The 14,411-nt window shown below is 49.9% G+C and overlaps 1 protein-coding gene across 1 annotated transcript in view; it reads right to left on the minus strand.

Annotated features, from left to right (window-relative positions):
- Positions 1-3,169: 3,169 nt before the first annotated feature.
- DUPD1 (dual specificity phosphatase and pro isomerase domain containing 1) overlaps positions 3,170-14,411 on the minus strand; it is a 23,944-nt gene continuing 12,702 nt past the window's right edge. Inside the window, exons 2-3 of the mRNA XM_011928482.1 lie at positions 9,591-9,811; positions 3,170-3,445 (exon numbers count right to left, since the gene is read on the minus strand). Coding sequence (XP_011783872.1) covers positions 3,207-3,445; positions 9,591-9,811 — 460 coding nt within the window. The 3' untranslated portion in view covers positions 3,170-3,206. The remainder of the gene's footprint in view (positions 3,446-9,590; positions 9,812-14,411) is intronic.

Consider the following 14,411-nt stretch of genomic DNA (forward strand, 5'->3'; position numbering starts at 1 on the left):
ATGTTGCTGTAAAAACTGTTAAGTGCTATGTAAATACAGGTCCCTTTGTGGCTGCAAGCAAGCCTTGGTCTACAATCAGTCTTAGAGACTCAAAGTACAAGTACTGTTACATTATGAAGCAGCACCTTCCATTTCTCTGTACCCAGGGTTCCATCGTTCCTTCTACCTTCTTTGTTCCCTTTCCTGGACCTTCCTCCTCCACCCAGGCTTAGCTATAAACATTGATGTTCTGCAACACTTTTCTCTCTCTTCTCTCATCATCTCATCTAGTATGATGACTTCAAATTCCACCTCTCTGCAGGTGACACCCAGAATTACATCCCCAGTTGTGAACAGTCCTCTGAGCTTTAGATGCCACATCAAATGACCTGGGACACCTTTTGTACATCTGCATGACAACCCAACTGGTGATTTCTGACTCCTCCTCCATTCCTGCTGTGGTCCACCCCATCTCAGTGATAAAGCACTGCCGAGAAACCAGATCAGTTAACCCTCATTTCCCCTCCCCGTCTCAGCAGGTCCTGTCCATTTTCTGGGTTAATTCCAAAATAATCTTGAATACTAATCCCCTGGCGCTGTCAGGCCAGTCTACCTCCTCCTTTCCTGTCAACAGCCTCCTAACTGGTCTTGCCTCACTTCTTAACTCCCTACAACCTGTTCTTCATACTTCAGCCAAAGGATCTTTCCAGAGTGATCTTGAAACACTGGCTTAAAACCTTTCAGTGAATCTTCTGTGCACCTGGAATACAATCAAGTCTCTCCGCCCCTCTCCTTCCACTCCCACTCTCAGCCACCAGCTCCGGCCTCAATGATGGGCAGTTCCTCAGCCTCGAATGCTCCAGCACATTTGGAAGGTTTGTGTCTTCAAGTCAAAGAGAGGTCTTCCTTGACCACCCCGCCTAAAGAGGGTTTCTCCCCTTCCCCACTTTTCTCCACCTCCATGCCTATTTCCTGCATTGTGCTTTATCACAACGTGCATTTTCATTTTTCCTTTTGGCCCCTAACCCAGGTTTTGGCATGTGGTAGGTTCTCACTAGGCACTTGGTAACCAAACAAATATTTCATATTTTACTTCTGAAGACTTGAAACACTTTTGCAAAAACTTCTGTTCCTCCTTTCTCCTGCCTCTGGCTCCCAGGAGTCATCCAGAAGAGACCACAACCGCAATTTTGCCATTCTCAGCTTCTGCTGCCTTCGGCAGGACCCAGAGTCCCACAAAGACATGAGAGCATGAGGAAGGTGTAGGGCGCTCAGGAAGCACCAGCAATGCACCTAGCTATGCTCTATCCTCCCCAGCGTGAATCCATCTAAATGTAAATATTCATTAAAATGGAAATACTGACTTCTCTCTGGACATGGAACAGATCAGAGCTAAGCAATAAGAGAGTTCAGACGGGGGTAGCAGGATCCTGATGGGGAAGCCCAGGTTGGGGCCACTATGACCCTAGGTCCCTTTTGGCCTGCATCTCTTTCCCAAGAGCCAGAATATGGTCCCCTCACACTCAAGTATGAGTCATTAAGCAATTCCATCATCTGTAGTCGTCACACACCCGGTATTGCTCTCTCCCTCACAGCCACATGAGTTGTGACTGATACACTCAATCTCTGTCCAGTTCAGGACTGTTGCACTTTCAGAGGGAACATGTACCCCTTTTCTATCTTAGCACCAGGACACACCAATTCACTACACATTTCTGTTTATGTATCATCTTTGCCTTTTTGCTTTGCAACCCCTTTGCAATGTTTCAGGTTTCAAAATGTATCAGAAGACCAGTGCTCTTACCATGAGGGAGTCCCCGGGGATGCCCCCACAAGCCCCATGTGCATGTGAACATGAGGGCCTTGGCTCCTCCTGAGCCAAGACGACTCCCGGAGCAGACTCGAGGCAGTCCCAGGAAGCCAGGCCCAGTCACAGGGGCACAAAGCAGGGCATATCCCCAAAGGTCACAGGGTGACTCTCAGGTGGCTTACACATCTGCTGAGGCCCTGGATTCTCTCCTCCACCCATCAATAACTTCCTCTTTCATTCTGCTGAAAACCACAACCAAACTGAAGAACCAGGCCCCTTTTTGTTTTTTCCTAGAAGGCCTTTATCACATTCTGGTTTCTCCAGGCCGTTTCTGTGTCTGGTCCTTGACGGCCAGCATCTCCAACAGCAGCAAGTCTCTTTGGGTTCTGTCTGGTTTGGGATTCCTGACCCTGGAAGCTGTCACTACCCGCTTCGTGCCTGCTGCCGTTTTCTCCTTCAGAGTGGAAATCACGCAGCCATGGTGCCTGGCTTAGCTCTCGGGGAGGCAAACTCCACACCTGAGCTTACCTGGCTGCCCCATCCTCCCATTCCACAGCACACAATAATTTGCAAATACTTTCTGCTGTGCCTGAAAACCAGCTTGTATTGCTTTGACTAGAACCGACGTGAAAAGAGCCTCCCTGAGGTCCCCGCTAGAGAGGGTCTCCTCCCTTTTTTCCCCCAAAATTAGGAAGTCAAACTCCTACTTGTCCAAATTCGCCACAATTCATTAAATCTTTCTCAGTAGTGGCAGCCCTGGCTAAGAGTCTGAGGAGCCCTGGGTCCCTCAGGAAATTGGGGGAAGCCTGAAGCAGGGGCCTCTGTACGGGGGTTCAGGACCCCTCCACACCCAGCTGGAGGAGCACATCTAGAGATGGTGGCGCGAGCCTGGGGGTTCCACTGAAAAGGCAAACGGGGTGCAGGGGATGCCACAGAAACACAGGATGCCGGGAAGGAGCCTCCACGGCTACGCGGGCGCTCCTGTGACACTGCTCACCCAGTACGGTTCTGTAGTTGGAAAAGCAATTTCTATTTTAAAATACTTTTTATAAGAACGTGAATTTCCTTTCAGACAAAGCCAAACGTTTAATCACAACATAATGCCTACACATTTTAAAATCCTTTCCCTCTTCCTTCTCACCAAAACAAACAAGCAAAGCAGGGAGACTTTGTGCAGCGTCGCATGCTCCTCTGTGACCCAGAGCCGGGAGCCCGTCCCTCCCATTTTGCTGAGAGACTGAGTGCTTGGCTCTGCCCGGGGGCAACTCTGGGTCCTCCCTGTCCCCAGCACACATGGGGAAGTTGAACAAGATGGTTTGGAAAAAGTCAAGCTTTGGTTTAACTGTCCCTTATCTGGAGTCCTAGGCCAGGGCTATGCTGTGCCTCTCCCCTCTGTCCCCCAGTGCCTCTGCTGGCCCTACAGTTCCCTGCCATCCCCCTCACTGTCCTGGCGCTGGGCCTGTCGCCTCTGCTGCACCAGCTGCTTGTCCAGCTCCCGGAGCTGCTTCAGAAAGCCCCGGTTGGGGAGGACGCAGCGGTTCTTGGCTACTTGCTGGATGGCGTCCACCAGGGTCATGTCCTTGTGGATCATCAGGTAGGCCAGGACCAGGGTGGCTGACCGGCTGCGGCCCATGACACAGTGAACCAGGATCTTACCTGCAGAAGAAGCGGGGAGGAGAAAACCCACACTGAGGGGCAGGCGTTGGGGGCACAGGTAGGGCCCACTCCCATCCTGACTCTCACCCTCTCGCCCGCAGCAAGTGACTCAGCACTGTGCCCCACAGCTGCCTCTGTAGAACAGTGTCTTCTTCATAGGGTTGTTGAGAAGGCAAATAACCCTGTAAATAACTCGATTTTAGCACAATTTGTGCTAATGAATGGCTGCTGAGCTCCTACAGTGTGGCCGGGCTGCCTTTCCCCTGAGCACCGTGGCCAGAAAGCAAGCACCCACTTCTTGATTGCTGTTTCGGGTCTCAGGGAGGCTGGTCCCAGGTTCTCCGGGGCATGACTGTGCTCCTGGGGTGTGAACGTGTCCAGCTGGATGAATGTCTACCCCTGGCATTCAAATCCCACAGATCTTTCTGGAGGCTGCCGGGCCCCTGGCCAGCCCTGCTGATAACCAAAGCGTTTCTTCCTCTCCCAGAAAACAGGGTAATTCTTTCTGTCATGACTCAATACTTGAAACAGATGAAAGCTGTAGTTCATTAAGCCTTTTGGGGGCCTCACGTCTGTTAAGTGGCAGGGGGAAGGGGAGAAACAGTTGGAAGGGAGAGGGAGGGGGGAGGAAAGGGGGAAGTGGAGGGGATGGGAGGAAAGGGGGAAGTAGAGAGAGCGGGAGAGAAACGGGAAGAGGAGGGACAGAGGAAACTCAGCTCCGGTAGGAGCTCCAAGAGCTGAATTTTGTTTTCGAGACTAGGGCATGAGGCCGCACGGTGGCTCACACCTGTAATCCCAGCACTTTGGGAGGCTGAGGTGGGCGGATCACCTGAGGTTGGGAGTTAAAGCTGAGTGAACGCGTATCTGTTACCATTGGAGGAGTCAGCCCCATTGAGAAGAATCAAGGTCCAGGCAACACTTTTGTTCCTTCTTGTGGTCAGATTAGCTGAGACCCATCATGCCAGAGCACATCTCTCACAGTCACAGGGGCCAGCACTATACCTGCGTTGGGCTTTTATTTCCCAAATTCTGTCAGAGCTCCAAGGGTCCCCCTGGCCAGAGCACATAGTGGGAGAGATCAGCACCCCTCTCATGCTTGCAGATACTTTTCTTCATGACTACAGTCAGAGCCCTTGAGGCGTGCCTGACCAGAGCTCATCTTTAGGAATAGCAGCAGCTAGTGCATACCTATGCTTGCAGGTCCTTATGTTCTCACAGACAATCAGAGCACCTGGAGCCCATGTGGTTAAAGCCTGGCCAACATGGCAAAACCCCGTCTCTACACAAAAATTAGCCAGTCGTGGTGGTGCACCTGTAGTCCCAGCTACTAGGGAGGCTGAGGCAGGAAAATTGCTTGAACCCAGGAGTTAGAGGTTGCAGTGAGCCAAGACTGCGCCATTACACTCCAGCCTGGGCGACAGAGCAAGACTCCACCTCAAGAAAAGAAAACCCAAATCCAGAATCTCTACTGCTCCTCAACTGCATGCTTTTAGAAGTGACTGGAAGGTAGGCCTCTGTCACAAAAATCAGACATGGGCTAAGGCTGTTACCCTGCACCATGGCCCGCCCCCCAGCCAGGTGTGCTACTTGCTAAGCAGACTCCTTCCTTGCTTTCAGGAGATGCTCTCTGCCCACCTCCCATGCACTATCTGGGAACCTGCCTTTCTTAGCAACTTGCAAAGAAATTCCAGTAGAGCCCTTACTTCTTCCCAAGAGGTTCTGGGTGTGTGGAAGTTCTGAGAAAAAAGGTGCAAGATGTATTATGAACTGCTGGGGCTGGAGGGAGATAGGGCAGGAGACCCTTAAACAGTGAAAATCGGCCGGGCGTGGTGGCTCACGCCTCTAATCCCAGCACTTCGGGATGCCAAGGCGGGTGGATCACTTGAGGTCAGGAATTGGAGACCAGACTGGCCAACATGGTGAAACCCCATCTCTACTAAAAAATACAAAAATTCACCAGCTGTGGTGGTGAGCACCTCCCAGCTACTCAGGAGGCTGAGACAGGAGAATCATATGAACCCAGGAGGTGGAGGTTGCAGTGAGTGGAGATCACGCCACTGCACTCCAGCCTGGGTGACAGAGCGAGACTCCATCTCAAAAAACAAAAACAAAAACAAAACAGTGAAAATCTGGTCTGGTTAAAGCTTATTAGAAGCACCAGAGAATCAACCTCCTGCTTGAAAGCAGGTTTCATTTATTTATTCATACCTCCCTTATCCATAATAGATTTTTTTTTTTTTTTTTTGAGACAGAGTCTCACTCTGTCCACCAGGCTGGAGTGCAGTGGCTGGATCTCAGCTCACTGCAAGCTCCGCCTCCCAGGTTTACGCCATTCTCCTGCCTCAGCCTCCCGAGTAGCTGGGACTACAGGCGCCCGCCACCATGCCCAGCTAGCTTTTTGTATTTTTTAGTAGAGACGGGGTTTCACCGTGTTAGCCAGGATGGTCTCGATCTCCTGACCTCGTGATCCGCCCGTCTCAGCCTCCCAAAGTGCTGGGATTACAGGCTTGAGCCAGCGCGCCCGGCCTCATAATAATAGATTTTAAGATGCCTTCAAAAGCAGACTATGGACTGTTTAAGAACAAGAAAGAGCAGACAAAAGGAGAGCATGATACTAAAGCGCCTCGTGGCATTTGCTCTGGAGTTTCTTAGAAGACTTCATTAAATTAATATCACACTAATTCACCTCAGAGGATGCCGCATCAGGGGCAGTTAAGGCAACCCAAGTGGGGTTCCTGTGACAGTATTTTGTGAGGACTTCTTTTTCTGATAAAGAGTGACAAGTTCAGTTTTTTCAGATCCTATAACCAGCTGGCATGCCTCGCCCTCCGTGATATTTGGTGACCTCTTATACAGCAAAGTCACCAGGTGCTCAAAATAAGGGCAGAGGACTCTTCTGTGAGGCCTCGGTGACAGAAGGAATCCCCGCTGGTAGGCAGGTGTCCTGATGGCGCTGCCTCTGATTAGCTCTGTGACCCTGGGCACCTCACTTGGCTTCTCTGGGCCTCTGTTTGCCCAGCTGTTGGGGCAGGACCGGGAACTAGATTATCTCTGAGGTATTTTAAGAGTGACTGAGGTTGCCTGGGGAGTTCTTTCTAAAGGGTCAAGTCAGGGTAGGGATGGGGTGGGAGAGGGCCCCAGGGGCTGATTACAGCCACAGTACAGCTCCACAAGGAATGCTTTTCAAAAAGAGTGAAAGAGACTGGCTGTGAGAAGCCAGGTGGGGGGAATGGTGTACACTTGGCTGAAACCAGTCAATGAGAACGAAGAACATAGACAAGAGGAAGCAAAGAGTGATGCCTTGCTTTTTGGCCAGACTATCTATCCACACCTCCTGCACAGAGCGTAAGAAACATACAAGTGGGTCCGGCACTAAAATGCCAACCAGTGTCCCTTGGTTTTCCCTTGGGTCTGGCACTAAAATGCCAAGCAGTGTCCCTTGGTTTTCCCTTGGGTCTGGCACTAAAATGCCAAGCAGTGTCCCTTGCCTAGACACAACTGGGCCATCCATTGCATGTGGCAGGTGGGCTGAGCACCTGCCATCCAGTGGGTATGAAGTCTATGGTATTGCTGCTCCTAAGCTAGCGGCCATTTTGTTTGGTTGCTGTGACCACTCAGGGCACAGGTTACAACCTGATGGCCACTAGGTTGCTTTAGTTTGTCCTTTGCAGCATTTTAAGAAATTTCAATCTGTTGCCAAGACCTAAAAATCAAGCGATTTTATGGTAAAATCCAGATTGGAGACTTCTGAAAAGTCAGATCTCCCACATTTGCACTGACTCTCATAAGACAAGCATTAGCTGAGGCTGAGTGGCAGGTGCCCCTGTGAAGGGGGTACAGGGCTCTCTGCTTAGCCACAAGTGCCCCCTACCCACACCCCCCTGCTGTACATGCAGCCAGCTTCATTTGTTTACACTCTGCATGGTTCTGCAGGGTAAGCATTTGAGCCCTGACTTGAATTCTTTAGATATGTCAGTGCAAAGGCGCTGAGAGCAGAGCCTACCCTGCCATCTCTAGTGGGGTCATGTCCTGCTCCCCATCTCTAGCCATCCAATTGAGTCCCGGCACCCCTATCCATTCATTCTATCCCCCTCAAAGTCTCTGATCCTAGTATCTACTCTCCTCCCTTGGCCCTTCATTTGCTAGGTGCCACCTGGTCTAACAGTCATGATCCACAGCAGCCTGACACCTCCTCACAATTTTCTGTCATCTGCCTAGGCCTAAGCTTCAACTTGAGACCCTGATTCTTTCTGGATTTGGCAGTGGGGGCAGACCCTAAAATTGAGTGCCAGGAACCTAAAACAAGCTTTCATGTAAGTATATCTTACAGTTCAAAGTTGGAATGTCTTTTTTTATTTTCTTTGAGGATTGGAAACTTTACGATGATGATGTGCACATGCTGACGTGGTTATATGCTTCACGGTATACGACCATGCTTTATCAAATACATCCGAGAGCCTGCTGTCCGCCAGGTTCTATGCTAAGCACTTTATGTGCATTACTGCTGATCCTCATTATAACCTCTGAAGGTAAGTATTTTTATCACCGGATGGAGAAACCAAGGCTCAGAGAAATCACATCGTTAGTAAATTGTGTGTCAGAAATGTAAACCCGGCCCTGTCTTCTCCGAAGCCTGCCAGGCCCTTTCCATGAAGGGTAAGGTCTAAAACATAGTAATGGCAAGTGAGTGCATTAAACAGAAACGGAAGGATTAGGCTGTTGCAGTCTTTGTTTTTTTCATGTCAAATATGTTTTCAGTTAACTTCAAATACTATGAGACAAATTTTACCTTGTGGTGATGACTCAGTTCAGTTGCTTTTTTGATCCTGCTTGGAAACCCAGAATGTACACAGCACAAAAGATGGTTCATAAATAGACTCATAAAAGGAAGGCCTGAAAATGAGGCATCTTCTAATACAAGCATGTTAGCTCTAAGGGTTTTTTTCATTGTGACATTGCTTTCTGAGCCAAAATAATGACAAACTGTTGGTGGCTATGGTTGGCTGTGGGGTCAGGGCCACCTTGGGATGTCCATTAAAGTCTGATACTGTCCAGCAGACCTGGCCTAGGCCCAGCCCCAGGTTGCAAGTTCCTGCAGCAGACTGTTTGGTCAGTCACTGAGACTTGACCTCTTGTGGCAAGAAAGGCTTTCAGTAACCGGATACCCTGAATTATGTGATGGCCCCACAAAGGGGTGTGTGACACATTGGGCTGAAGTCAGAGCACAGATTAGGGAGCTGAAGTCCCTCTGGCCTCTGTGGAATGCCACTGAAGTACACCCTGCAGCAATAACTGTATATTGTCTTACCCCCGATGAGTCCCTAAGCTGTGCCCTTCTCTCCAAGATAGCCTTGTAGCCTTTGCTGGATTAGGGTAGCCAACAGTGCATTCTGAGCACAAAGACTAGCACTGTGATTTAAAAGATGGATAATTAACGCTGGGAAAACTTGGAAGCTGGAAGTGCAAAACCCAAATTATACCTCAAACGCAGCGTGCCAGTAAAGCTCAGCTTGTCAGCTTTCTACTGGAGGCCTCACTAGGCTAAGTGTAAATGGGGACATGGCGGCTAGAAGGCGGTCTGTGAACTTGGATGGTGGGCAGGAGAATTTAAGGTCTCTCCATGGATTCCCACTCAAGTCAGCTCCCTGAGGGTTTTACGGCATCAAAGCCCTCGGCTACTAGTTGGGTTCAGGCCCAGGGACAATTACTGCCTCCGGCCGTAGTCCCAGCTTTGAGGGCTCCCAGACGGCCTCCGCCTTTTGAAGGATGGCAAATGTCCTTTAGCAAAGACTCCGACCAAAAGGCCTTTTTTTCTTACGCCCTATTTCCATTCCCCAGAGCTGCAATCAAGGTCCGAACCCCGCCAGCAGCACGCTCGGTGGTGCAGGTCCTTAAACCTTCACAGCTTCCAGGGGTTCGCAACTTTACCGTAGGCCACAAGCAGCCCCACTGGCCTAGCTTTGCGACAGACAACGATTTCACGCGCTTACATCCCGCTTCCGTCCTGGGCCTCGGGCGGGGAGACCTTGGGCTAAGGGCGGAACCTAGGCTAGGGGCGGAGCCTTGGCGGGGCGGGGAGGGGGCGGGGCCTAGCTACTAGCGGGGCAGATCCGGGCGGGGCGGGGCGGGGTCGCGGGTCTCTTACTGTGATCATTGCGCAGCGCTCTGTCGATGAAGGCGGCCGCTGGGTAGAAGAAGACACTGAGGTCGAAGGTGGGCAGGTCGTCGGCCTCCACGCCGTGGTATTGGATGTCCATGTCATGGTAGTAGTCGGGCCCGGTGTCCACGTTCCAGCGGCCATGGGCAGCGTTCAGCACGTGCGTGAACCCCGCCTTCTGCAGCCGGTAGCGGTCCAGCGCCGTCGCCCTGGGCGCAGGGGAGAGAAATCTGTGGGCGCGCGGCGCCCTGCCCCGGGTCCGAGAAACTCAGAGGCCGCCCACGCTTTCTGCCGTGGATTCCAGTTCCCAGAATAAGGACTAGTTATTGCAAATGAAGTCCCAAAGCTCTGCTCTTACCCGGTCCCCTACGCCACCTGCACTGTTTTGTTATTCTGGCTCGGCTGTCTCAAGAAAGGACAGGGTGGAGGCTGGGGTAGGTGAGCTGAGCTATTCGTTCGTCCATTCGTTCTTTCATAATTCGCTATATACAGTGGAGCCTGGTGCTGGACTCTACAGTGGTCGCAGATCTGGACCTGCCAAATTGCCTGAAAGCCCTCCAAAATAACCTGTTCATCAGGGCTGCCTTCACCTAGCCTCTCCTCTGAACCTGCTGGATGTTTTTAGGGTTTGGAGATGGAGGCTCAAATGAATGGTTTAAAGCAAGGCCTTCCGTGAGAGGACTGGATTGGGATTGAGCAAAGTTCACAAATTCACGTTGGCACGATGTGAATGGGAAGGTGTTGCTTTGGGGAGCTGTTGCCCAGCTGGGCAGAGCATTGTTCTGAGAAGGAGGGCTTTTCCAGCCATCTATTGTTTGAATTGATTGCAGGGAAGTTCTTGAAGCCAGCAGTGAAGTTATTTAATGGGCTACAGCTTTATCTTTCTAGGCAAGAAGTTCCAGGAACAGTAAATTTAGTCCTCTTGAAGTAGATGGCTCTGGAGTATGACTCGACCAGAAGGCAGCATGGTGGGGCCGGGGTGGAGATGGGCTGACAGAGGAAACATGGGTTCTTCCTGCCTATGGAGTGGGGCAGGGAGGGACCTGTGTCACTACAAGTGTCAACATTTGGTGATGGAGGGGAAGAAGGAGGCAAGCACCGGCCAAGCCAAGGATACAGCACCATCTAAGGTATGGAGGCTGGAGACAACGAAGGCCTTTCAGGAAGCATTGTCTATTTCCTGTAATCAATTATCCATCCCCAAATAATGATTTGCAATCTCTTTGCACTGTGCTGGGTACTGATGGTAAAGAAGTGGGCCGGGCGCGGTGGCTCAAACCTGTAATCCCAGCACTTTGGGAGGCCGAGACGGGCGGATCATGAGGTCAGGAGATCGAGACCATCCTGGCTAACACAGTGAAACCCCATCTCTACTAAAAAAATACAAAAAACTAGCCAGGCGACGTGGCGGGCGCCTGTAGTCCCAGCTACTGGGGAGGCTGAGGCAGGAGAATGGCGTAAACCCGGGAGGCGGAGCTTGCCGTGAGCTGAGGTCGTGCCACTGCACTCCAGCCTGGGCGACAGAGCGAGACTCCATCTCAAAAAAAAAAAAAAAAGAAGTGAACAGAGGCTGAGCACAATGACTCACGCCTGTAATCCCAGCACTTTGGGAGGCCGAGGCAGGCAAATTACGTGAGGTCAGGAGTTGGAGACCAGCCTGGCCAATATGGCAAAACCCTGTCTCTACTAATAATACGAAAAAAAAAAAATAGCTGGGCGTGGTGGCGCATGCCTGCAGTCCTAGCTACTTGGGAGGCTGAGGCACAAGGATTGCTTGAACCCAGGAGGTGGAGGTTGTGGTGAGCCGAGACCACGCCACTGCACTCCAGCCTGGGCGACAGAGTGAAACTGTGTCTCAAAAAAACAAAAGAAGTGAACAGGTTAGTGAAGGTCCCTCAGGAAGGTCAGATACTAATGGGGGTAGGAATAAACAACAAGTAAAGATAATTTTAGAGAGTAGTGAGAGCCGTCCGAAGGACCTAAAACTTCATGACATGATGCAGAATGACCGTGGTCCTGCTTCAGGCAAGGTGGTCGGGAAAGGCCACTGTGGGGAAGTGGTGTTTAAGCCAAGAGTGAGGGTGAGAAGGTTGAGGATGAGTTGGAGAGAAAGTGTTTCATCCAGGCAGAGGGAACAAGTGCTGAGAACAGAAAGGAACCCAGTGTGGCTGAAGTGGCAAGGGGAATAGTGGTACAGAAGTTTGGAAAGGTAGAGGGACTGGATCGTGGTGGAGGCCCTGCCCGCCATAGGAAGGAGTTTGAGTATTATTGCAAGTGTGGCAGAAGTCTGCTAGAGGATTTTAAGAAAGAAGTAAGCATTTTTTACTTTTTTAAAGATCAATCTGGCCAGACAAGGTGGCTCACACCTGTAATCCCAGCACTTTGGGGAGGCCAAAGCGGGAGGATGGCCTGAGACCAGGAGTTCAAGACCAGCTTGGGCAACATCATGAAACCCCATCTCTACAAAATATAAAGAAAAAAATAGCTGGGCATGCTGGCATGTACCTGTAGTCCCAGCTACTGGGGAGGCTGAAGTGGGAGGATCACCTGAGCTCAGGGAGATTGAGGCTGCAGTGAGCTGTGATTGCACCACTGCACTCAGTCTGGGCAGCAGAGAGAGACTCTGTCTAAAAAAAAAAAGAAAGAAAAAAATCAATCTGGCTGATGTGTGGGGATGCTGGATGTTAGGATCTGTGTTTGGGAGTCAAGGAGAGCTTTAGAGAGTGTTTAAAGAGAAGTGATACAACCTGGGTTTAAGAAGACATCTCCCTCAATTGCATGAAGACCAGTACTTCAGCTCAGGGAAGACGTGACAAGGGTCTGGAGCCGTACCAGTAAGAGGGTAAAAGTGGCATTGCACTCCAGCTGAGGGCTCATCTCAAGGCCACTGATAAAAGCATGTGGACAGAAGTGACCATGTTAGATGCTAGCAGGAACCAACACCCTGGGCCAGGAGGAAGCCTCACACCAGAAAAACATGCCATGGCCCCTCGGCCAAGGGCGCGCTCGTCTTTCACTGGTTTCCTGGAGCTTTTTATCTGGCATGAGAACCACGATGGTGTCCAGTGTTTGGGAAGGGAACTGAGCATTTGGAAACATTTGCAGACAGCTCATCGGAACTGTGGCATGGGGAGTGGGGAGTCCCACTGAGCCCCCCTCCACTTGGCTCTTGGTGTGGCCATTCTGACTGTGGGACACATTGTGCTTTCCATTTTTCCTCAGAAAGGTCTGCTTTTCATTTTTCGTCTTGCCCCAAAGTATGTATACAACAAACATTATGCTTTGGGGATGTAGCTCTGTGCCCAATTAAAGCTGCCGCCAATGCGGTCCATCTTGCTGAGTAGCAATCAACCTCACTTTGAGGTTGAGCTCAGTGGAAAAATTAAAATTAACTCTCCTTGACAGGAAGCTCCTACCCACCGTGAAGACTGTTCTCTCTGGGTTCAGTAACTGGCCTTCAACATAATCAAGTGGCAGTTTGAATGAATAACAGTTTGCACTTTGCCACTTTTGGGGAGTGGGGTAGATATGCAACAAGACTCATTGCCTGACATCTCCATATCCACCGCATGAGGCTGATTTTGGCTGTGCCCGAGGGAGAGAAAGAGGCTCGTGAGGACTCCAAGACCTGGTGGGTATTTGAGGCCCACCACAAGTTTTCAGGGTCTTGGCTCCTTGGACGGGAAGGGGAGTCGGTATCCTGACACATCACTCTGGGGACTCCCCCCAGCTTCGTTCACTAGAGTTCAGTTGAGGGCTTGAAAGAGCATCCACAGCAGAATGGGAATCTGCAAATAAACGGAGTGCCTCTTACACAGATGCTGTGGGGGAGGCAGAGCCATCATCACAGACACCCATCGTCCAACCCCAGCTGGGACAGACACCCAGCTCAGCAGTTACTGGGAGTGGGGCAGCCTTAGAGGGTGGTGTCTGACACTAGATTGCTTTGGTTTTGTTTTTAAATTTCAGGGCCAGATACATTATCTGCTCACATATGTTGAAAAGAGACTAAGAAACACAGGGGCGTTTTGAGGTGATGGGCGTGGAGAAAAGGCCATGTGCCCCACTCCTGGGTCCACATAAATGCCTCTGCTGAGGGAGAAAAGACTTCGGAAAGAAAAACAGATTTAGGAATGTAATTCCAGCATCTAGATGACACAGGAGCTTTCATTTCTGGTTAGGCACAATCCTAGATGTGATCAATCTGTTCAATTTTTAAATAATATGTCATCTCATGACAAAAATAACAAATGCTCAATGTAGAATGCAGAAAACATACTCCCCCCTCCAAAAAAATCACCTGTATTTCTACTCCCCTGGGGATAAAGGCTATTGTTAGCTTTTGATGTAAGAACCTCCCATTGTTTCTCTACGCATAGATTTGCATATTTTATAGAGAGTTTTTTTTTGTACAATACTATATATAAAGTTTCAAAATCTTTGTCATGGTGATATATTGTAAACATCTTCCCATGGCAACATACAAGACTTCAATAACTGCATGCTATTTCATTATATAGGTAAGTCCCAATTTTTTCTTACCAAACATTTTGCTGTGTTTCTTTGGGCATTCCTCTGATTATGTTCATAGGAGACATTTTTAAAAGTGAAATTGCTGGGTCAACAGATATGGCCATTTTAAAATACATTTGATACTTGTTACTGAATTACCCTACAGAAAACTTGCTAAAATTTGCAGCATAGACAAAAGAAAAATGGTGTCTTGTTTTCACTGATTCATTTTAGCAATGATGGACATTGTTTACACATTTGTTGGACTCATGCAGTTTACTTTACTTTTTTTTTTTT

This window comes from Colobus angolensis, unplaced genomic scaffold (genome assembly GCF_000951035.1).
Source record: "Colobus angolensis palliatus isolate OR3802 unplaced genomic scaffold, Cang.pa_1.0 Scaffold12, whole genome shotgun sequence".
In the NCBI taxonomy this organism is placed as follows: domain Eukaryota; kingdom Metazoa; phylum Chordata; class Mammalia; order Primates; family Cercopithecidae; genus Colobus; species Colobus angolensis.